Source organism: Lepidochelys kempii, chromosome 13, assembly GCF_965140265.1.
Source record: "Lepidochelys kempii isolate rLepKem1 chromosome 13, rLepKem1.hap2, whole genome shotgun sequence".
NCBI classification, from domain to species: Eukaryota; Metazoa; Chordata; order Testudines; family Cheloniidae; genus Lepidochelys; species Lepidochelys kempii.
The window spans coordinates 17,597,371-17,620,093 of record NC_133268.1 but is presented as its reverse complement, the minus strand read 5'-3'; the positions used below and the strand labels follow the sequence as shown (position 1 = coordinate 17,620,093).

Below are 22,723 nucleotides of genomic sequence, written 5' to 3'. Positions count from 1 at the left end.
ACACTTATCCTGGTGTATAGCACTTTGTATGTCCACCCGACTGAATGAACAACAGTAGTAAAAGCAGATGAAAGGAACAGATAATAAACCTCTGACTCAGTCCTAGAGGCTGATGGGAGATAGCATAGATGATCGGCTGTTGCTGTTTTTCCCCTGGTGGAAGAGGTACATTTAAGAATTATCCCATAAGCCTGTTAATGCCTCTGGGGCTCACCTGGATTTCCGCTTGCAGTAGACCAGAAGGTTATCGAACAGAAAAAATGTTCTCTCCTGGATGTTTCCTGCTGAGATTTTCAACAAAGTCCCTTGGAGCAGGAGTTGTGTGCAGATATCAGTCAGATTGGACCCCTAGAGCAGAGAGAGACCATTTTATTTATTTTACCTTTTCTATTCTGAGGGTTCAAACATCGTTACTAATAATCTATGCATTTGTTTATCACATCTGTCACAACTAGAGCTGGGCAACATTTTTCAGACAGTTTATTGCCCCAAAAATGCAGTTTCGGGTTGACTGAAACTATTTGTGAAGCAGAGTCAGATTTGGCTAATAGTTTTGGCAAAGAAAGAAAGAAGGGAGAGTAACGCATACAGCTCTGTGATATTTGGTTTTGCCACTGACCTGAAAAACCAATTATTTACTCAGCTCTAATCACAACTACTGAATGGTGAACTTATCATAAGTGAGATGGTAAATCTCCTCTTTCTTAATTTGGAATGTGACTATTTGTACTGTCCTCTCCCTGGAGTTTAAAACATGTCCTTATTGAAAACCTTATATACCATGATAAGAGTTCCCTGTTCAAATCAATGATCCTTTCTTCATAAGAAATCCCTTTGAGTCCCAAGACTGTTGTATTGCCACCTGTGTACTCTCTCCAGAACATCCGTTAGACTCTGTGCCCAGCATTGCAAATACTACAAGTTGTAGCCTTAAGAATGGGCAACGGAGCCTCCCTGATATTGCAGCTTTGTCATGTTCTCTGTTAACCATCTTTCTAGAAGATGAACTTACTAGAGATCCATCTCCTCAGTCCTGCTGTCAGTAGCATAGATAGCTGCTCTCCTTCCTCAAGTTCTCAACAAACATGTCCAAGTTAGAAACAAACCCGTGAAAATCATATGGTTGTGTCTTATATGGGCCAGGTTGTGCTCTGCGACAGTCCATGTGTACAAAAAACAATCACAAAGCTGGCTGAGGTAGCTGCTCAAGGATTCCCCAGCACAGTGGAGTTCCTAGGAGACACAGGGCCGCTGTAGCTGGTTCCTGGCCATCCTCTCCTTGTACCATTGTACAGAGTATGGATGGAGTGTCATTGTACTTGGTTGATTCCCAGCTAGTGAAACAGACCGTTGAGGACTTTTACATTTGGCACAAATTAAGTGGTAGGAATGTTCTAAGTTGCACTGGGGGCTGAACCAGTTCCAGCCAGCTCCATGATCAGAGGGTATAACCCTCTCTTCTTCCCCCTAAGCCTGCACCAAGTACAGTTTGGCCACTCCCTAGGGTCTAGCCCTATGGTCCTATGTTTAGCATTATTTCACAGGCACCGATAGGCTTGGAAGTATTCTATTTTTATCAGTAAGATGTGGGTAAACATCAATTTCACCATACACACACAAACTGATGAAAAATATTACTATAGATAATTGAAATTTGCAAATAATCAAAGTAAGAAAAATGCTGCTTGAGAATTTATTAGTTTGATTTACGGTTATTTACTTTGTATATTCTGACATGATGTTTGCAATTTGTGTTTTAACACTTGTAAACCTTTAACTTTTTGAATCTCAATGCCTACTGTCATGAAATAATTATTGTCTGAACCTCCCATTGTCTAACCCCGCCCCTCATAATTTCCTGCAACTGTGAAAATGTAAAATGATAAAAATAGAAGAAAATGCTTAAAAATAAACATTGATATTATCTGTCAAAATATGAAAAAACCCACTGAATTCAAATTACAGCCAATTATAAAATGATTGATCTGCCTCAGCATTAACACATCTCTTTACGATTCCTGCTGTTCTTTTAAGATGGGAATTTTGCTTCTCTGCACATATCAGATTTGGGGGGAACCTAGGGTATCAGCATGTAGTGATTGCACAGGGAAAACAGTCTATATGGGGTGTCCCTAACTGATTACTGTAGAATATCTTCCATTGTTCTTTGCAGTGTTGTTGCAGCCATGTTGGTGCCAGGATATTAGAGAGACAAGGTGGGTCCAATAAAAGATAAAAACCTCACCCACCTCATCTCTCCCCTACAGAATTGTCAGTATGTACTAAATTGAAACAGTGTATGAACTGGTTCTGTGCTAAACAAAAGCCCCATGTAAATTATAAATTATACTGCCCATGATTTAGCACAGTTCCCACTGAGAAATGAATGTGAGCGGGGTTCATCCTGGCAAACAGACCCTGCCCTCAAAGTGCAGCTGTTTCCCTGTCCCTGACATAGTATAGTGCATCCCATCATTACATTATGTCTCGGAAATGGATTGAAACAACATTAGGCCAGGACTCTGTCCTGTGCATGGAACTGAGCAGGGCTGTGGAGGAAACATAGAATACTTGGTGAATATGTTGCAAATAGAGGCATAAGTGAGAAAAGGCTTTTAAAAAATGAAAACAGTACCCAATGATAAGCTGGATTGAAGTTACACGAGGGTTACAGTATAACTACAGCAAAGAAGGCATTTCATAGCGTGGGTACCCATACCCTTAGAAGGAAAAGGAAGAGAGAGTACAGGAGCAGCAAGATGTCACCCTGTTTCACATGCTGGAAATAATAATGGCAGTGCAGACTGCAAGTGGGATGAAGACTGGAGACCCCACTTGGACATCCAGCAGGACAGGCAGAGTCAGGGATGCCAGTAAAACTGCCCTGGTTTATTTAATTAGACACAATCGAAAACGTAGAGCTCCTCCCAAATTAGGTGTGCAGATTTAAACTGAAATGAACAAATTTAAACTGAGCTGCTCTCAGATTCTCCAGAGAGCCATGCAGCTTTCTTGGTAATCATAAAAAGCCTATCTAGTATATCAAGGTGATATTTGCTGGCTTTTTGACAATGTACGTGTTGTGGATTAAGCCTGCTAGGAGCAAAGGCCATTGTTGATCTAGAACAGGGGTGGGCAAACCTTTTGGTCCGAGGGCCACATTGGGGTTGCAAAACGGAATGGAGGGCCGGGTAGGGAAGGCTGTGCCTCCTCAAATAGCCTGGCCCCCACACCCTATCTGCCCCCTGACTGCTCCCCTCAAAACCTCCGACCCATCCAACCCCCCCTCCTCTTTGTCCCCTGACCACCCCCTCCCGGGACCCCCCACCCCTAACGGCCCCCCTGGAACCCCACACCCTATCCAACCCCCCCTGCTCCCTGTCCCCTGACTGCCCCGACCCCTATTCACACCCCTGCCCCCTGACAGGCCCCCTAGGACACCCGACCCATCCATTCCTCCCCCACTCCTTGTCCCCTGACCATCCCCTTCCAGGCTTATTTGAAAGCCTGGGAGGTGGGCAGGTGCAAGCCCCGCGGGGGCAAGACTCCCTGGCTAGGAACTCAGGGGCCGAGCAGGACAGTCCCGCAGGCCACAGTTTGCCCACCCCTGATCTAGAATGAGTGATGCAGGGAGCTTATATACATGATGCTAACATTTCAGGGGCCACATCAACACCATTGGAAAGGGAAGAATTCGTATTTTAAAGATGAGACTGTGATTAAAAGGTTAACTGAAAATGAAGGGGAAAACCTGTCCATGTTTTTTCTCTTTCCACACCCAACCCTGGAGCTGATATCACTGCACTGTTAAAGGAAAACATTTTGCTTAGTCCAGAAGTTGAAAGTTGCCATAGGTTGAGAGCCCTTCTCACTGGGAATAAACTGTGAAATGTAACTGAAGACATGGTTCTGAACTGCAAATGGTATCTGAGTCCCTATCACTTCTAGGGATGGCTACGTTGCTCAAATGTGACATCATTCTGTGAGACCCTGGCAGTGTTGAAGCCCAGGGTAAGGGACTACAAATCAGTTTCCAACTTGCTTAAATGTACATCAGAAGAAATGACACGGTCAATATTGATTTCTTTCTACAATATGTGAAGGTACTGCAACCTTCAAACCACCAGTAGGAGCCTCAGAAATGTATTTCATAGCTTATTGCTAGTGAAAAACACTTCTGAACTTTCAAACTGATGGGCTGAGTGACCTAGGTAGCATTCTTGTACAACAGTGCAGATAAACAGATCTCAAACTGTTCTCCTCCCTACAATGTTGCTGTGGGTTATTTAAACCCTAAAAAAATATGTGCAGTTTAGATATTGTTTTATATATGACATCATGGACACTTGCAGAGTCACCAGTGAGGCTTCAAAGTTCAAGATATGCCTCTGGACTAACTGACCCCCAAATCACATCAACGCTGTAAAGGTTTTAACTGCTTCTGAGAGTCTTGCTGTACTGAACTTTATCTGGCTTTGTTTGCTGAGCTTGCTATCCAAAAACCACACAGCTGGATATCTGTGTTGCTCTCAGGTCTTCAGCTGGATGCCAAGAACATCCTTCGGGGGGAAAATGAGCAAGGTTTAAAACAAACAAACAGTCCTGGAGCACACCCAAAAGTCCGAACATGAGGAAGTTTACATGACCTCTGGATAGATGTCATCAGCGAAGGAATCCTTAGCTGGCAGCACTCAGCCTGGATATTTTAAATGTCTGGCACACGAAACTCCTGACTCCTATCTCCCCATGAAGCCATTTCACACCACTAACTCCCTATGGTGGAGTTAAAATAAACTGTACATCTCCCTTGGGTTTGCAGCACTGCTAATCCCATGGCCTCGGCTAAAGACATCAAATTACAAAACTGACAAACTTTTTTGGATTAAATCTACTGCCAGAATCTACCACTGGATGGCTCCTTTCCAGACTGCCTTTCCCCCCAAATTTCTCATTCTCTCTCTCTCAGTCTCTCTCTTGCCGTTCTCTTCCCAGCATCCACTAATAAATACTTCACTAGAATCCCTTCCCTGAATTACCTAATCACAGCAAATATAGACATAGCAGCCCTAGCTCGTCGTTGTTTTGGGGGGAGAGGGCAGGGGAGACAGAAAATTTTTATTAAGGCAGGTGGGTTAACTTCGAAAGCTCCCAGGAAAAGTCAAGACTTGTAGGAAGAGGAATTTAGAACACCTTCAGTTTCATCCTCTAGACTTCCAAGTTCCTCATTTATATATACCACATAAGACATGCAGAGGTACCTGTATACAATGTGAGTCATTGCGCTCCAGTCCTTTGTGCTATGCAGCATAATTAACTGCCTACAGGGGATTTAGCAGCCCCACTGAGCTGCCACCATACCTCCCATCCTTCAATGTGGGACTGCAGCTGCTCAAGGGCTTCCAGCTTCTCCATCTGCCTCTTGGTTTCATTGATATTGGTGCAGACGGTCTTCATCGCCTGCAATGCATTCTGGACCGCTTGGTGATCGGGATGCTTAGAAGGTGTCCTCTTAGCTAGTTCCTAAAAAAGGTACATTGTAAACATGTGTGAGGCCCTGTCACTAGCATGGGATTCGAGTGCAGTTGCATAAGAAAAGCACTCAGGAGCTTGTTCAATTGAAGAAAATCATACGTCTGCTGCTGTAAATGCTGGTCTCTGAAAGGCTGTTAGCCAGTGGAGGGGTATTGTTATATTGCTATGTTGCTAAATGAGTGCAGCCATTGCATGCTGATAAATATGTTGTCAAGGCTGATTCCCCACTCTGGCCCTTCGAGTGCAGAAGGTGGGGGCCCACAAGGATTCTAAAAATTAATACTGGCCATTCCAGGCTTGTATTAAACTCCCAAGGTTACAGTTTTTCTCTGATGGGTGAGTAGATGCTACCACCACCCAAGTGCAAAACTCCTTTGAGAACCCAGTAAGGGGCACTTGGGAATTCCTGTGGGGTACCCTCAAGACCTTTCACCCCACTTCCCAGGAAGAGCTGAGAAAGAAAACAAAGGAAATCAGCTGTTGCCACCAGCTAATTAAACAACATGTGCACAAATCTCTTAGGACACAAAATCTACTCCTGTTCTTAAAAAAGGTAAATTTTATTAAAAACAAAAAAAAAGAAAATACATTTGAAAACTCAGGCTACTGCTAGATTTAAAAAAAACCCACTTACAAGAATTAAGCATCAAGAATAACCTTCTTGAGATCCAGCTTAAAGGTTACAAGCAAAACAAAAGCATTTGGGGTTAGCACAGAGGAGTCCACAAGCCATAAAGCAATAAAAAGAAATAAACCTAATGGCATCTTCCTCAACATTTCCTGATCTATTTACATATCTGGGGGTTTCAAGTGAACAGTTTCTAGGTATGATTCAGATGATTTTTCATACTTGGCCCCAAGCTTCTTACAGCATAGTTTCAGCCCTGTCTCTCCTTCTTCCCGAGAACAACAACAGACAGACAAAAGGGGAGTCTTGTTTCAATTTTTAAAAGTTATAGCCTTCCCATTGGCTCTTTTGGCCAGGTGCCCACACACTTCCTTTTACCTATGCATCGCAGTGACTTTTAACCCTTTACAAGTAAAGCAAGTAGAGAGCAGCTACTAAGAGGGATTTTATAGCTAACTGGCTGGCTCGTTAAAAGGGAGCTACTCCCCCCCAGCTTCATTTATCACATATGTCAAAAGAGGAAAGACATACAAAGCGTGTTGTGCTGTGTCACATGTTTGGTGCTAACAAGAACCACGCTAAATTGCATTAAATAATTACATAAAAAATAAATTATTTTCTGCTGCACATATGCAAACAGACATGTTCTCACGATAGCCCTATCTATGGGCTTGATCCTGTTCCCACTGAAGTCAGTGGTGCACCTCCCGTGATGTAAGACCTATAGTCCAGATTTTCAAAACAGCTCTGCCCTCAGCAGCCGACAGAAGCTGCATTCTTTTGAAAAATCTAGCCCTGTACGTGCAGGTAATAGGTTGGGTATCCCCATGTGCAATACTATAAATAACAGTGATAGTAAAACTTTGGAAATCCTGGGTTGCAAGGCATTGTACAAGAACACAGCATTAATTCATCCTTCCAACATTTCTGGGTGGCAGGTGCTCATTATACCATAGGGGAATTCAAGGCACAGAAGATTAAATGACTTGACCAATGGTCACAGAGCCAGCCAGTGGCTCAACCAAAAAGTCCTGACTCTCACAACGTTGCTGTAACCCCTAGACAATCCCTGATGAGCCAAAGGCCTTAGTGGCCCCCGGACAAGCACACAGTGATCACAGAGAGGTCCCAGAAAGGAAAACCCTACCAAAGAACCTAGGGTGGCAATGAGAGAGGTCCAGATAACAGCAAGAGCTCAGCAGTTCTTCTCTGGATGAAGTGTAGTCAATGGGCGTGTGTTGTCTGGACTGATTAACATAAATATGAACAAACTGTCACCTGTAAAGAATTCCTGAGAGACTCCAACTCACATGGTTCAGATCAGAGCAGCCCAGCTAGCCACTGCCTGCTGGGGCACAGCCATGGGGATACTTTGGAACCTGATGATAATCACCAGTGATTAGGGTTTGGCAAATAGTGTAACCACTGTCAAATCATAATTCATCATTTTGCAGACCAATATTATTTTATTGCCAGCCTCAATTGGATAAAAGACTAAAAATTAAAAAAACCTTAGTGAGATTCACTGTTTCCTCTTGATACATAATATGGTGTTTAAGAGACACATTTTGAGCCCAGCTGGAATATTTCACGTTCTCTCAATATTCTTTTTCTTTTTCACATGACGTTGGTTGTTTTTAAGTTCTGTGACTGCATGGTAAACTGCTGCTGAGCTGCCTCATTCCACATTTCCAGAAAGGAAGCTGGAGTGAGCTTAAGTGCAGCAGGGCGGGCTGCAAACAGAGCTAAGAACTGTCACTTCAGGGCTACAACACCCAGACTGATGGTCTTCCATTTAGGGTAGAAGATTGGCTAGGAGACCTGGGTTCAATTCCTTGCTCCTCCAGATTTCTTGTATGACCTAGGGACAAGTCATATAAGGTATATCTACACTGCAAAAAAAACAGAAGTGAGTCTCAGAGCCCACTGACTCAGGCTCACAGAGCTCATGCTGCTGGACTAAAAACAGCAGTGTAGATGTTCCCTTTCAGGCTCTGGAACCTGGTGAGGAAGCTGCGTCTCAGAGCCCTGGCACCAGCCCAAGTAGGAGCATCTACATTGCTTTTTTTAGCCCTGTAGCACAAGCACCGTGAGGGCTGGTTGGTTTGTTGGTTGGTTTTTTGACATACCCTTAGTCTTTTCTGTGCCTAAGTTCCCCATCTGTAAAATGGGGATAACAGCACTCTCTACTCCACAGGGCTGTTGTGAGGAAAAATACATTAAAGAGTATGAGGTATACAGATATAAAATTCGTTGATTTCTGCAAAATTGTTTAAGAGCCGATGCTACAGAAGTGCAAAGTACTGTCATTACTTATTTACTAACTAATCAGTTTTGTGTAACCTTTTAAAATGAAATCCACATCTTGAGGCTAAACTACTGTTCTCATGAGAATCATGGTGCATTGGTATTGCATTTTCTGGGCTCTCTCACTCTCATATGTTGGGTGCTGTATAATGAGACTATTCATCTTTGTACAGTAGAAGGTAAATTTACAGGGCTATACAGATTTGCAATAATAATTGACCATCAAATTCAAAACTGATAGTTTTAAAGAACAAAGTCAGATATTTCACTCCCTTGGATTATTTTTTTCAGTTTATCAAACCCCGTATTGCCCTTTTGCCAGGGCCCCTTTTTGCATCATGTATGGAACAAGCTATTCTAGGAACTTACACTCAGCTACAAATTTTCCTTCCTGAAAATTATAAGTGGTGACTAGTAATGGCTGTTGACAGGTGGATGATGGAGCGGAAGCATATTGTGCTGACAACCAGGAGTCCCATTAGGGGAGTAGAGTTAATTATCCTAGGCTCCAGGGTGATTTCCAGACTGGGTAACATATGCAACAGGGAAACGAGCTGGCTCCCCAGTTTTCACCCTGCCTATAACTGTCAATCAAAACTCACAGAAGGAGATCCCATGAGAGGGCTGTTCTTACTCCCTGTAGGCTCCAGGTAAGGCAGGAGATGAGTGTTCAAAAAGAAAGGAAAGGATAATATGGTCATACATTACAGTCATCTGTCTCAGCCTCACATATTCAAAGGGGTGCACGACATTTTTGTTGCATGACTCTCATTAAAGTTAATAAAAGGTGTTCTGCAGCTCAAAGTCCCAAGTGCTGCTTTGGAAATGTATATGTATACATTAGTGCTCTCTATATACTTTCCGAAATATCATTGAGAGGTGGAGAAAATGGCCCTCCACTCCCCTCACACTAAACAGAAACAGGAATTCATCTTCTTCCAACAGAACGCCTGCCTGTGTGCTAGATCAATCTCCACAGCCGGCATATGCGTAAAAAGGAATGGCTTGCCACAGACTGACAGAAAAGCAACTCCCGCTCAAGCTTGGCACAGAGCTGAGAGAGCCTCCTGAGCCTGTGCTCTGAGATACCCCTCCCCTGGAAAAAGAAAAGGAGTACTTGTGGCACCTTAGAGACTAACCAATTTATTTGAGCATGAGCTTTCGTGAGCTACAGCTCACTTCATCGGATGCATACCGTGGAAACTGCAGCAGACTTTATATACACACAGAGAATATGAAACAATACCTCCTCCCACCCCACTGTCCTGCTGGTAATAGCTTATCTAAAGTGATCATCAGGTTGGGCCATTTCCAGCACAAATTGCCACAAGTACTCCTTTTCTTTTTGCGAATACAGACTAACACGGCTGTTACTCTGAACCCTCCCCTGGAAAGGCAGTGCCCAGGACTTCTGAAAGGCAGCTAGGTGCTTTTTTATTTTAGCAACAGATTTATGAATGCGCAGAGTAAACGTTTGCCAGCATGCTGAAAAGCACTCTATAGACAGTGACCAGATGTCCGACCATGGATAGACTGTCCTACCCTCCATAAATCCCATATATGTTTTGCCTGGCCTGAGTCAGGACTGCCAAATGCCCTGCGTATTATCATTTATGCACTACTGGCCTTGCATGGGGAAAGTAAGGCTGCTGCTTGCAGTAAGCATGCAGCCACACAGGAGTCCTTAAACAAAGTAAAAAATACACCAACTTTCTCCCAAACCTGCCTTCACTGGGGAACTGAAAAGCCCGAGCTTTTCTCACAGCCATTGCTGTCTGAGTCACAGACCTTGGGTTTCTGTCTTCCATTTGAAAAGTAACTATCATTTCAAATGCATTATTTTAATTTAAATTAAGATTAACTTCCCTCTTTAAGAGAATTGAGATGACAGAGGGGACTGTTTCCCTTGGGTCTGACAGGACAGGCCCTCTCTGGCACTCCTCCACTGTACTCCAACATCACTTTCACAGTTGCACGGCCCTACAGACATGCCACCCATAGCAGCCCACCATGTTCTGACTACACAGCAGTGGAGACAGAAGACTGCTTTAAAACTCAGTGAGGAAACAATGATTAGCCACTCCATGTATTTACTGAACTATAAGTGTAAGCTAGTACATGCAACAAATGTTAGATATCTAAATAAACAAAGCAATGAATTTTGCTTGTGATGCATGGGTATAATCTCATTCCTCCATGCACCATGCTTGAAAACCACCTTCCCAAAAAAGTTAGGGTCTGACCAGATGCTCATTGAAATCTATTTAACAACTTCCATGAATTCAATGCAAGCAGGACTGGATCCCAATGTAACTGAAATCAAACCTATTTTGCTACACATATGCACCACTTCATTTGGAAATGGCAATTTGTGTGCTTATTTTTGGAAGAAACAACATAAAAGCGCCATATTAACAGATGCATCTGCAGCTTCTGTACTGTATTCTAAAAGCTTATTTTTGCTTGTGATTAACCTGCAAACATATCAGAGCCTAAGTAGGATTGCCAGGAGTCTGGTTTTCAACCGGAATGTCCAGTCGAAAAGGGACCCTGGCGGCTCCGGATAGCATTTCCGTTAAAAGTCCAGTTGGAGACACAACAGGGCTAAGGCAGGCTCCCTGTGGCTCCTAGAAGCAGCGGCATGTCCCCACTCTGGCTCCTATGCATAGGAGCAGCCAGGGGACTCCGCACGCTGCACGCTGCCCCCTTCCCAGGAGCCGGCTCTGCAGCTCCCATTGGCTGGGAACCACGGCCAATGGGCACAGGCATCAACTTTCGTTGGCGCCAGTGGGTGCTCGTCCCCCCCATCGCCCGGCCCTGCCCCAACTCCACCCCTTCCCTGCCCCTATTGGGCCCTTCCCCAAATCTGCGCCCCAGCCCCGCCTCTTCCCCCAGCGCACCGCGTTCCTCCTCCTTCCCCCCTCCCTCCCAGTGCTTGCCGCACAAAACAGCAGTTTCGTGGCACAAGTGCTGGGAGGGAGGGAGGGAGAAGCAGGACGCGGCGGCCACTCAGGGGAGGAGGCGGAGGCGGAGATGAGCTAAGGCGGGGCGGGGCAGGGAGCTTCCAGTAGGTGCAGAGCACCCACCAGTTTTTCCCCAGGGGTGCTCCAGCCTTGGAGCACCCATGGAGTTGGCGCCTATGCCAATGGGATCTGTGGGGGCACTGCCTGCGGATGGGGCAGCACACAGAGCTGCCTGGCCCACCTCCGCATAGGAGCAGGAGGTGGGACGTGCTGCTGCTTCTGGGAGCTGCTTGAGGTAAGCGCCACCCAGAGCCTGCACCCCGACCACCTCCTGCACCCCAACCCTCTGCCCAAACCCTGATCCCCCTCCTGCCCTCCGAACCCCTTGAACCGAGCCCGGATCATCCTCCTGCACTCCAAACCCCTCATCTCCAACCCCACCCCAGAGCTTGCACCCCCAGTAAGAGTCCTCACCCCCACGTACCACAGCCCCCTGCCCCAGCCCTGATCTCCTTCATGCCCTCTGAACCCCTCAGTCCCAGCCAGAGCACCCTCCTACACTCCAAACCCCTCATCCCCAGAGTCTGTAACCCCAGCCAGAGCCCTCACGCCCCCCCCACACCCTAGCCCCCCTGCCCCAGCTCAGAGCCCCCTCCCACACCCCAAATCACTCATCCCCAGCCCCACACCAGAGCCCACACCCCCAGCCAGAGTCCTCACCCCCCACACACACACACACTGCAATCCCCTGCCCCAGCCCGGTGAAAATGAGAGAGTGAGTGAGGGTGGGGAGAGCGAGCGACAGAGGGAGGTGGGAATGGAGTGAGATGGGGCGGGGCCTCGGAGGAGGGGTGGGGCCTCAGAGGAGGGGTGGGGCAGGGGGCGGGGGCAAGGGCGCTCGGGTTTTGTGCAAGTAGAAAGTTAGCAACCCGAAGAAAGCCTAAGAAATGTGCACACAGGGAAAGCCTGTGCTGCCCAACACGCATTTTCTTTTGAACTGTACCATTCTTTCGGTGAGATTGTACTCTGAATATTCTTCACATGCTCAGTGCAGCGGTTTGCCCCAGAAAAGAGAGAGCTCTATGCCCGACAAGCAGAGATGCCAATCATGGACCATGCAACACTGCAAAAGGATTTCCGACTTAAGTCAAGCATTTCAGTCATAAATGCCGGTCACATAGCTCAAAGCTAAAAGATTTGCAAACATCCGATAGAATCCAAGGGTAAAAACTGAATCACGCAGGATGAAAACCATAACATCGGGCAGCAGAAAAAGCATGTGCTACTAATTGTGCGTGCCCCCATAACCTTAAAACGAAAATAGGGTGGCGAGGACTCAGTGTAAAGTGCGTTTTAAAGGAAGGTACAAACCCTGAGGGGAAGAACAATGCAGATTATTTAGACAGAGGAAGTATGGGGGTTTTCAAATATAAGCCCAGCTGTAACACTTCCTAGCAGAAAGGATGTTATTCGGCTAAACTGTTCTCTCTTGTTTTTTTTTTTAACGATTAAGTCTCTGCCAGCCTTTTCTCCACCACCCTCAAAATGATTATCTCTAGCTGTATGCTGTAAACTGAAAGCTGAGCACATATTTTGCAACTGAAAATTACAAGTATCCACATAAAAATATTCCCATGCTTCCTCCTCCATATGTTCGAGAACACACACATTTATGGCCATACACTACATTTTCCACACTGGAATGTCTACTCTGCACATTCATTGCAGATGCAAATCGTTGCCTAGATTTGCACAACCCACTAGTGCACATGTAAAATATAGCTTTAGGTGGGAATTCTGTGGGCTACATATTGAAAAGCTTAGGGCAACAGATAAAGATAACAAAGACAGCAGATTTCCTGATCTAATCTACTTGGAAAGGCGCATTAATAAACAGTTCAGCTCCAAACTGTATGTTTGCAACAGAACCTAATATGAATAGAAACGATTCCATGATTTTAATGTTTGTGTGATTCTGTATTCTTTTCCTTAAAGTAACTCAAATAATAATAATAATAATATTGCACTCAGTCAACTTGAAATTTAGTCTCTCTTTTTTTTAAGTTAAAAGTCACTTCAGGTTGCATTTCTGTCCCTGAGTCTGCCTGCCAATGGATGTGATTTTATAATCCTATTTTTTAAATGTATTTTCCCCCCTTCTGCTCTGTGAAAGACTCTCACAAACAGTGGGAGAAACAATATCACTGATTATACACAAAGTGCTGTAACATCCACAAAGTGAACAATCATTAACCATGAGAAGTAATTTTTCTCTTTTTCATTGATAGGAATCTTAGCTATCACTTGTGAAAATAGCAGATAAAAATTACTTCGTGCATAGGTGGGATTCTTAAATTGAACAGCATCCCTGAACAACAGTATATCATTCATTTATGAACACATGTTTTTAAAATTTCAATTCATTCTGGACAGGGGAATTAATTTAAATGTTTGATGCAATGTTATGAATCCAAATACAACCCCATTGTCTCTCCAAAGTGGGAAAGTTAGATGGTAACACATTAAATGCTGGCTAATTAGAGGTGTCCTGTCTTTTAAACAACTCTGAGGGGAATAGAGGGGAAGTTAGCTCCATCCCACTCTGTATCTGCATCATTGGCCTCATTATTCCCCATTTCAAAATTCAGGCACCATATTCATTAGGGTTTACATATGCCTCATTGTTCTGCTTTATCTTTCAAATGGATTATGAATCTGGCAGCTCAGCTTTTGCCTCCAGGTCCTTCTTTCCCTCTCAGGACCTAGAACTCTTCCATCACATGAGGCAACAGATAATTACTGCCCTGGCTTTTCTGTATAGCTATGCATATTATGGGGCGTGTCAGAAACAAATAGATAGGGACTTGAGTGTAAATGTCTGGCTGGGTACTTAGTAACTCCTAAGCAGAATATGCATAAAACAGGAAACATTCATAACCTCTGTGACATGCCTTCAGAGATCAGATGATTCCAGGGTGTGGTTATCATGTGCTATACATTCCTGATATAGTATGAAGTAGGGGAGAAGGGGGTTAATGCCTCTAATCCCACCCCCTAAGGGTGTGATTAACTCATGGTCACCACTTCCCCAGGTTCTCTTCTCACTGATATAAATGCACTTTCTTAGAGGGAAATGGCTATTTTTGCGCTGGGATTAGCTAGCACAAGAGCTGCTTCTACTCCTAAGAAGTGTAGCAGTTCCCACTAATTAATGTAGAGTTATAGGATTGTTATCAGCCAGATAGAGTGCTGCTTTAATACAGATCTTCTACTAATATTTACTCAGTGAGATTTCCAGCTGACACATCCATGCTGGACTCCACCTCATTGGCAGAGTGTGCGCTACCAAGGTCTGTGGTGTGGGTCTTTGTTTCTTCTCCTCTTAAAGGATCAGAACACTTGCCATAGACAGCACATTTCTCCCTGTTTAATTTAAGCCTTCACTGAGCCCAATCCCATGCTTAAAAGACGATCCCTGTTATTTCATGTACATGATGAAACTCATTGTCAACAGACAGATGAATAGTGGGATAGTCTGAATGCCAACCTCCCAAATAGAGACTCTAAATCCTTTGCCAAAATGCAGCACCAACAAGAAAGAGAAGAATAGAAAGTAAGATTAGAAAGACTTTATATTGAGGATCATTAATGTGCAAGCCAACAAATTCTGTGCTTAGTCCCTTATACGTTAGGCAAAAGCAGTATCGGGAGGAAGGGGGCCATTAATAGTAGTATCAGAATTTTTCTACCTATACACAGAAGCCTGGAAACCTGTGTTGAGGTTTGAGTACCTTTCCACACCTGGGATAGGAAAACTGGGGAGAGTTCAAAAGAAAAGCAACGCAAACATTAAAAAACTGCTCACACTCATCTCTAGAGCTGCTGCATTTGATGGACAAACTAGGAAATTTTAAATTATCATTAAAATAGCAACCATCATCAACATTTGAATTCACTTTTCCATCTCTATTTCTATTATGCATTGGTTCAGACACCAAGTGGCCTCATCAGATGAGAAACTATAGGAGGATCCACCACTAGAATCCTACTACACACAGGGAATCATAGAAAATATTGGTGATACCTGCTTACTTACTATTTCCATAGCATCTTATCAACACTAACTACTTATCTATAGCCAAGTACCTCAGGAGAGGCTCAGCATCTTCAGTGGTTTTATTTTCCTTTTCTTACAAAAACATCTATAGCACCGTACACCTAAGGAGCTTAAAGCAATTTGCAAATAATTTATTAACTTCACAGCACCCTCCTGTGATGAAGATGATTCTCCTGGTGGTAGAACTGAAAAGAGAACCCAGAAGTCCTGATTCCCAGTTTGTAATCTAATCAGAAGGCAAAAATGCTTCTCAGACTAATGAGAGGACAGAATATTGGGTAAAACCTGACTATACCAAGATGATGTCTAGGTTATCTGAAAATCCTGAAATTCACAAGCTCTTGTTAAAGACAAAATAAAAGAGAAAGGAGGAATAACTCTTGGCCTATGATTTTGCTAATCATCAGGAATACATTTGTGTCAGAATGGCCTCGGAGTAAGAGAAAACAGAGCCCGATCTCCAATCACTGCAGTTCAGCAGCTTTCATTTTATTTGGAAGTTGCATTAACACCAACTTTATTTTTGGGTTTGGAGAGTTGGTTTTACTCAGTCAGCTTTTTTATAATCACTCAAAGTTCTTTCTCAGTTATTTCCAAGACTGAAACACTCATGACTACTTCTGAGGAACTAGGAGTACTTGTTAGAGACTAACCAATTTATTTGAGCATAAACTTTCGTGAGCTCCAGCTCACTTCATTGGATGCATACTGTGGAAAATACAGAAGATGTTCTTATACATACAAACCATGAAAAAATGGGTGTTTACCACTACAAAAGGTTTTCTCTCCCCCCACCCAACTCTCCTGCTGGTAATAGCTTATCTAAAGTGATCACTCTCCTTACAATGTGTATGATAATCAAGTTGGGCCATTTCCAGCACAAATCCAGCTTTTCTCCCCACCCCACCCCCCCATAAACCCACTCTCCTGTTGGTAATAGCTTATCTATTACCAACAGGAGAGTGGGGTTGTGTGTGTTGAGGGGGGGAGAAAACCTGGATTTGTGCTGGAAATGGCCCACCTTGATTATCATACACATTGTAAGGAGAGTGATTACTTTAGATAAGCTATTACCAACAGGAGCTCAGTGGTTTGAGCATTGGCCTGCTAAACCCAGGGTTGTGAGTTCAATCCTTGAGGGGTCCATTTAAGGATCTGGGGCAAAAATTGGGGATTGGTCCTGCTTTGAGCAGGGGGTTGGACTAGATGATCTCCTGAGGTCCCTTCCAACCCTGATATTCTATGATTCTATGAGGAGAGTGGGGTGGGGGGAGAGAAAACCTTTTGTAATGGTAAACACCCATTTTTTCATGGTTTGTACGTATAAGAACATCTTCTGTATTTTCCACAGTATGCATCCGATGAAGTGAGCTGTAGCTCATGAAAGCTTATGCTCAAATAAATTGGTTAGTCTCTAAGGTGCCACAAGTACTCCTTTTCTTTTTGCGAATACAGACTAACACGGCTGTTACTCTGAATTCTGAGGAACTGGTATGAAAACTTTCCATTTTTATTTTATTTTTTCTCAGTAGCATTAACTGAGATTTGGAAGGCACACAATGTATCCATCATAAACTCATCCCCCTAAGAAACTATCAACACGTGTAACTTCTGAAGATTAAGGACATTTTCGGAGCTGAAAGACATTTCCACTAATGACATAGACTCTCTTGATGAGGCTGACATGTTGCTGGATGGACACTGAATTGCCTTCAGCATTTTCCAGTAGATCTATTTCATGTCCATGAAACTTTAAGAAATGAACAGTGATTTAACTGGGATGTGAAAGGAACCCCATAAAGTAATGACATGCAACAAATAAGAATTTCCACCCAGAACATCTTTCCCGATAATGCGTGACAGTTCACTCTACTACTGTTTCATAAGTAGATTTAATACTGGTGAAGAGTTCTACATTGGCAACACTGGTGTCCTCTATCCAGAAGTCAGGCATAACAGGGACATCAACAGTGCATGCTTGACCCCATTCTTCCAGTGTGTCTTCCTATTGACCTGGAGGGACCATTTCTAGGTAGGAGAGGCTATTTCAGTCTCCAGGCCTAGTCAGTATTTAGTCTGCCTTCAGAGAATGGAGATTAGTGCCAACTAGGATTTTTATCACATACACACCTGAGTATGAGGGAAGGAATTGAAACCACCAGACCATTTCAAAAAAGGCCAATAAATGATCAACACCTAGTGGAATGACTTAGGTTGCAGCTGAGCTGGGTTAGATTTGAACTTGTGGCTTAGAGGCATTTATTCAAACGTCTTTTCGCTTTTCTCCATTTATAAAGCAACACATTCTTTATTAAAGCAAAGCAGGAGAAACTGGCCCTATGGAAATTCCATTCATAGGCACTGCCATCTCTTGGCATAGAACCCATCACTAGCACTCAATGCCATGCACCAAAAGCTATGTAAGAGAAGAAAAACAGAAGTGAGAGGGTGCTAAAATTCCATCGTATCACTAGAACTGCTATCTGACAATCAAAAATGTCTGTCTCTGTCTGAGATGTTGCCATAGCAACTATGGTATTTAAATAGTGGCACATATCCCATCTGTCTTTGAATGAAGGCACTGAGGTTTCAGGATTCGCTTTAATATTTGCAGAATATGCTGTTCTAATATATTGATGGGCTTTTAAAATAGAACACAGACTTCTATTCGCATGTCGTTAACTTGCAGCCAATGGATAAGTATCTCCATAGATCAACACAGACTAGTAGAAATCCACGTTAAAGTATCATATTTTCCAAAGACTTAGGAATTCACCAACCCCCAGTCAGCACAGGCTGACTCAGCAGGCGAGACTTACCAGACATGGATGGAAAAGCAGAAGGCACGAAACCAGGGGTGGGCAAACTTTTTGGCCTGAGGGCCACATCAGGGTTCCAAAACTGTATGGAAAGTCGGGTAGGGAAGGCTTTGCCTCCCCAAACAGCCTGGCCCCCGCCCCCTATCCGCCCCCCTCCCACTTTCTGCCCCCTGACTGCCCCCTCAAAACCCCCCTCACCCATCCAACCCCCCCTCCTCCCCGTCCCCTGGCTGCCCCGACCCCTATCCACACCCCCGCCCCCGACAGGCCCCCCAGGACTCCCACGCCTATCCAACCCCCCCCACGTTCCCCGTCTCCTGACCACCACCCCTGCAGAACCTCCGCCCCCTGCTCCCTGTCTCCTGACTGCCCCCGGGAACCCCTTGCACCTTATCCAACCCTGCGACTCCCTGCCCCCTTACCATGCCGCTCAGAGCAGCAGGCCTGGCAGTCATGTCACCCGGCTGGAGCCAGCCACGCCGCCAGGCTGCCCTGCAGGAGCTCGCAGCCCCGCTGCCCAGAGCACTGGTGGCACGGCGAGCTGAGGCTGTGGGGAAGGAGGGACAGCAGGGGAGGGGCTGGGGGCTAGCCTCCCTGCCTGGAGCTCAAGGGCCGGGCAGGACAGTCCTGCAGGCCGGATGTAGCCCGCGGGCCGTAGTTTGCTCACCTCTGCTCTAAACTGTCTGAGAGAAACTTCAAGCATGTGGTCTGAGTGAAAGAAAAGGTCAACGGGGGGAGGAGGAAGGCAGCAGGACAAATCTAGGCATAGAAAACCAATGGCCTTCCAGAAGAAATATCTTTCATTCTCTTTTAAGGCTAGATTCTCTGCTATGTCCAGCTTCCACTAGGTGCAGTAGAGGAGATCACTGATTCTCTGTCATAGGTGAAAACAGCCCAGAGACCATTCTCCAATTGGGGATAGTTAGACGATATCATACACTAGCCACTCTGGCCATCCGCATCCAGCATGTCCCCAACATGCCCACCATGCTATGCGAAGGCAGGTGTAGGAGCCAGCTCCACAAGCTCTGCACCTGCTGGGCACTCCCCCATATAGGCAACCTGCAGGAACTTTCCTGAGCAGTGCAAAGAGAGTGGAGCAGGAGCAAGAATCCGGTCACTACTCTCCTGTGTGTGGCCAGTGTTTTGAATCCTTTGGAAACTCCAGTGAATCCAAGGAACCTCAGATTTTCAGTCTCTACCACTCTGCATTTTAACTGTCTGATAAACACAGCTGGGAACCAATAAAGCAACCAGCCACAATGTGGAAACAAGGAAGCATAAATATTACTAAGGTCCTTGATCAGGAATGCAAAGCAACCACATTTTTAGATCCCCACTTCCTCTGCTCTGTTTACCCTATCAGATACCACAGCAATCATCCTTCTATGCACAGTAATGTTGCTCACAGTCCCAGTGTAAATTCAAAGACTGAACAGACATCCAGTCCTCCCCAAACTATCCCACATAAACAAATATATATATATATATTGCAGGAGCTGAGACACCATTCAAACCAGGCTTCACAAGGTCTAGATGTGACCAGTATTATGTCCAAAGGTACACCAGAGCTGGTGGCACTGTAGGACAAAAGCTATTGTCTTCTCCCAACTATTGCTAGCAGTAAGGAAGAAAGTATCAGAGGGGTAGCCATGTTGATCTGTATCCACAAAAACAACGAGGCGTCCGGACTCCCCGTTGTTTTAGTAAGGAAGAAATGTTCGTAGCAGTCTTCATTGGCTTCCATTTCTGCATTTATGCTCACACTCTCTTGTGTATGCAAACCTGATGTGAACTCAGCCCACACTTGGTTTGCACACAAAACTGGTTCAGTGTGTGTAAATCCTAACAGTTGTGTCCACAAATGATAGTGTGTGAAAACCAGCATGTACATGTGATTGGGCGTGTGCAAAGTTGCACAAGCACAAATGGAAAGCATGTTTGAAACACTTGACACTGAAAACTCCAATCAAGTATCTGGAGGGGAGGTGAATTAGAGAAAATACAATAGGATTAAATAAACAAACAGAGGTTTAATAAAAGGAGAAAAAAGGCAAGGAGTCCACACCTAGGTAGTGATAGTTTTCACGCATTTGGGATTAATGGACACAGTAGTACAGTAGCATTCTGTGGCATACAGTGGCGGTACAACATTATGCCTGGCAAAGGCAGCTTCCCCAGCCCTGATTGGGACATATGTTTTCTTACTTCACTCCCCACAAAGGGACCTTTCTTTAGAGATGGAAGGCGGTTGTGTCTTTTATTTTTTGTATTAATAAATGAATGTGATTCTAGTAGAAGGCATGAGACTGGCAGCCCAGGAGACTCACGACTTCTGTTTTAACCACAAAACAGGTACATCGCGGGCAGTGCAAGTTCTCCCACACCGGCCTGCTTTGCCTATGTGCCTCAGTCCTGACCTAGAGGGGCCACTGCTAGGGATGAGAAGTAAGTGCAGTTCTCATTGCCCATTTGTTCCTTGGCTCATCTGCTAAGATTGCCAACAAGGAGGCCAATTAGTGCTAACAGCAGGGGTGGTATTTGCAGTGTTACCTGTCCATTGGGAACTGAGCTGAGACAACTGAACACATCTCAGACAAGCTGCCAAACAACAAGAGGCTGTAATCCCTATAGACATACGTAGATTCAAACCAGTGACCTAGAGATGAAAGCCTGTGTAGCCCATTACTTGTCCCCTGAGACCATCCAACACCCTCAGAATAATGGTGTGGCTGTGGCTGTGGCTGTGTCTACACTGGCATTTTCAGCACTAAAACTTTTGTTGTGCAGAGGTGTGAAAAAACATCCCCCTGAGCAACAAAAGTTTGAGCGCTGAAAAGCACCAGTATAGACAGAGCTTTATCTCTGGGAGCCACACTCCCAGCGATAAAGCTACTACTGCTCATTAGAGGTGGGTTTTTTTTATCGCCGAGAGAGTTGTCCCCCAGTGATAGAGCGTGTCTATACTGCCCACGTCACCGTGCTGCCGCAGCCGTGCTGTAACATGGGTAGTGTAGACACACCCTGTGTTTGATCACAGCTTTTCAGGAAGTGGCTAAAATAGCACTGACTCTTCTGAGTAAGCATAAGAGACTCTCAAGCAGAACGGCATTACATAGTCCGTACATCTCCTTTTCCCACCTACCCAAACCACTGCAGTAATCACTCGTCTGTTAAGACTCGAGCCAGCCTTTGACTACACCTACAAAAGTCATTCAAGCACATAGGGTGGAAGTTAACTTTTAGATATGCAAACTGGGAGGGCAGAAGTGAGTGCACACAAGCCAAGGCTGAAAATCTGCAGAAGCAACCCAGGAACAAAGCAGCCAGCTGGGGAAATTCTATGCTAAATGGTACCTTTAGGAGAAGTGGATATTTGCAAATTCTCTGAATTGGTGTCAGCAGATAACCCTCCAGTGGAATGTCTGTCGTCTTTCTGCCTCCCAAAAGCATGCAGCTCTGTAAACAGAAAGGAAAAGAAACATCATCATTGATACAAAGCTCCTATACATTCTTGGATAATGACTTTATAGTTCCATAGCACAGTTCACACATTAGGATCCCTCACCATATTGTACGGGAAATAGAAGCACTTCATCACCATTGAATAGCAGCCACCCCATGAAAGGCAGCAACTGGTTTTCTGCTGCTGTAACACTCAATAGCATTTCAGAACAAGAAGTGCAGGGGAATGCTGCACCCTGTGAACACTGCATGCACAAATCCAGGGAGACAGAATGTCATTCCCAAACAGCGGTCAAGAGCTGCCGGAGGAATTCTGATAAATTTTCAGGACAAGTCAGAGCTGGGGGCCAGTCGATTGTAAATTGTATTGTGGTAGTGCCTAAGAGCCCCAGTCATGGACTAGGACCCCATCGTGCTAAGTGCTCTACAAACAAAGAATGAAAAATTGTTCCTGACCCAAAAGAAACAATGATACTAATAGCAACTGAGTGGGAGTGAATCCTGCATAACAGGTCCCATCAGCCCTCTGCAATTATGGGGGTGAGGGGGTTCTGCCATATTTTATATCCTTTATCCAGTGTTTTCCTTTTTGGTGCTGGAGCCCAGCTCCTTCTGGAAACCAAGAATTGGTCTTCACCTCCTAAAATTACCTGCACAGTTGGAGCACTGACAACACCAGGAAAAACCCCCAACATGCAAGTCTTGCTTGAAACTCAGTGGATGGAATGTGAAAGGATGGGAAATGCTCCATGAAGATGCTACTATCCGTGGTAGGAGATTTATATGTGCAAGTGCTGATGACACAAAGGAGGGAGTTCGATGCCCAAAGCTCTCCAGGCATCAATAGGAGATGAGCCATTATGGGTAAAGATGGTAGTGTGGAGGGTTCTGA

At 44.8% G+C, this 22,723-nt stretch overlaps 1 protein-coding gene across 2 annotated transcripts in view; it reads right to left on the bottom strand.

Moving 5' to 3' along the window:
* PREX1 (phosphatidylinositol-3,4,5-trisphosphate dependent Rac exchange factor 1) overlaps window positions 1-22,723 on the bottom strand; it is a 223,137-nt gene that overhangs the window by 91,556 nt on the left and 108,858 nt on the right. For both annotated transcript variants that reach the window (XM_073309488.1, XM_073309490.1), the window contains exons 5-7: window positions 21,724-21,825; window positions 5,359-5,520; window positions 215-348 (exon numbers count right to left, since the gene is read on the bottom strand). In XM_073309488.1, coding sequence (XP_073165589.1) covers window positions 215-348; window positions 5,359-5,520; window positions 21,724-21,825 — 398 coding nt within the window. The remainder of the gene's footprint in view (window positions 1-214; window positions 349-5,358; window positions 5,521-21,723; window positions 21,826-22,723) is intronic.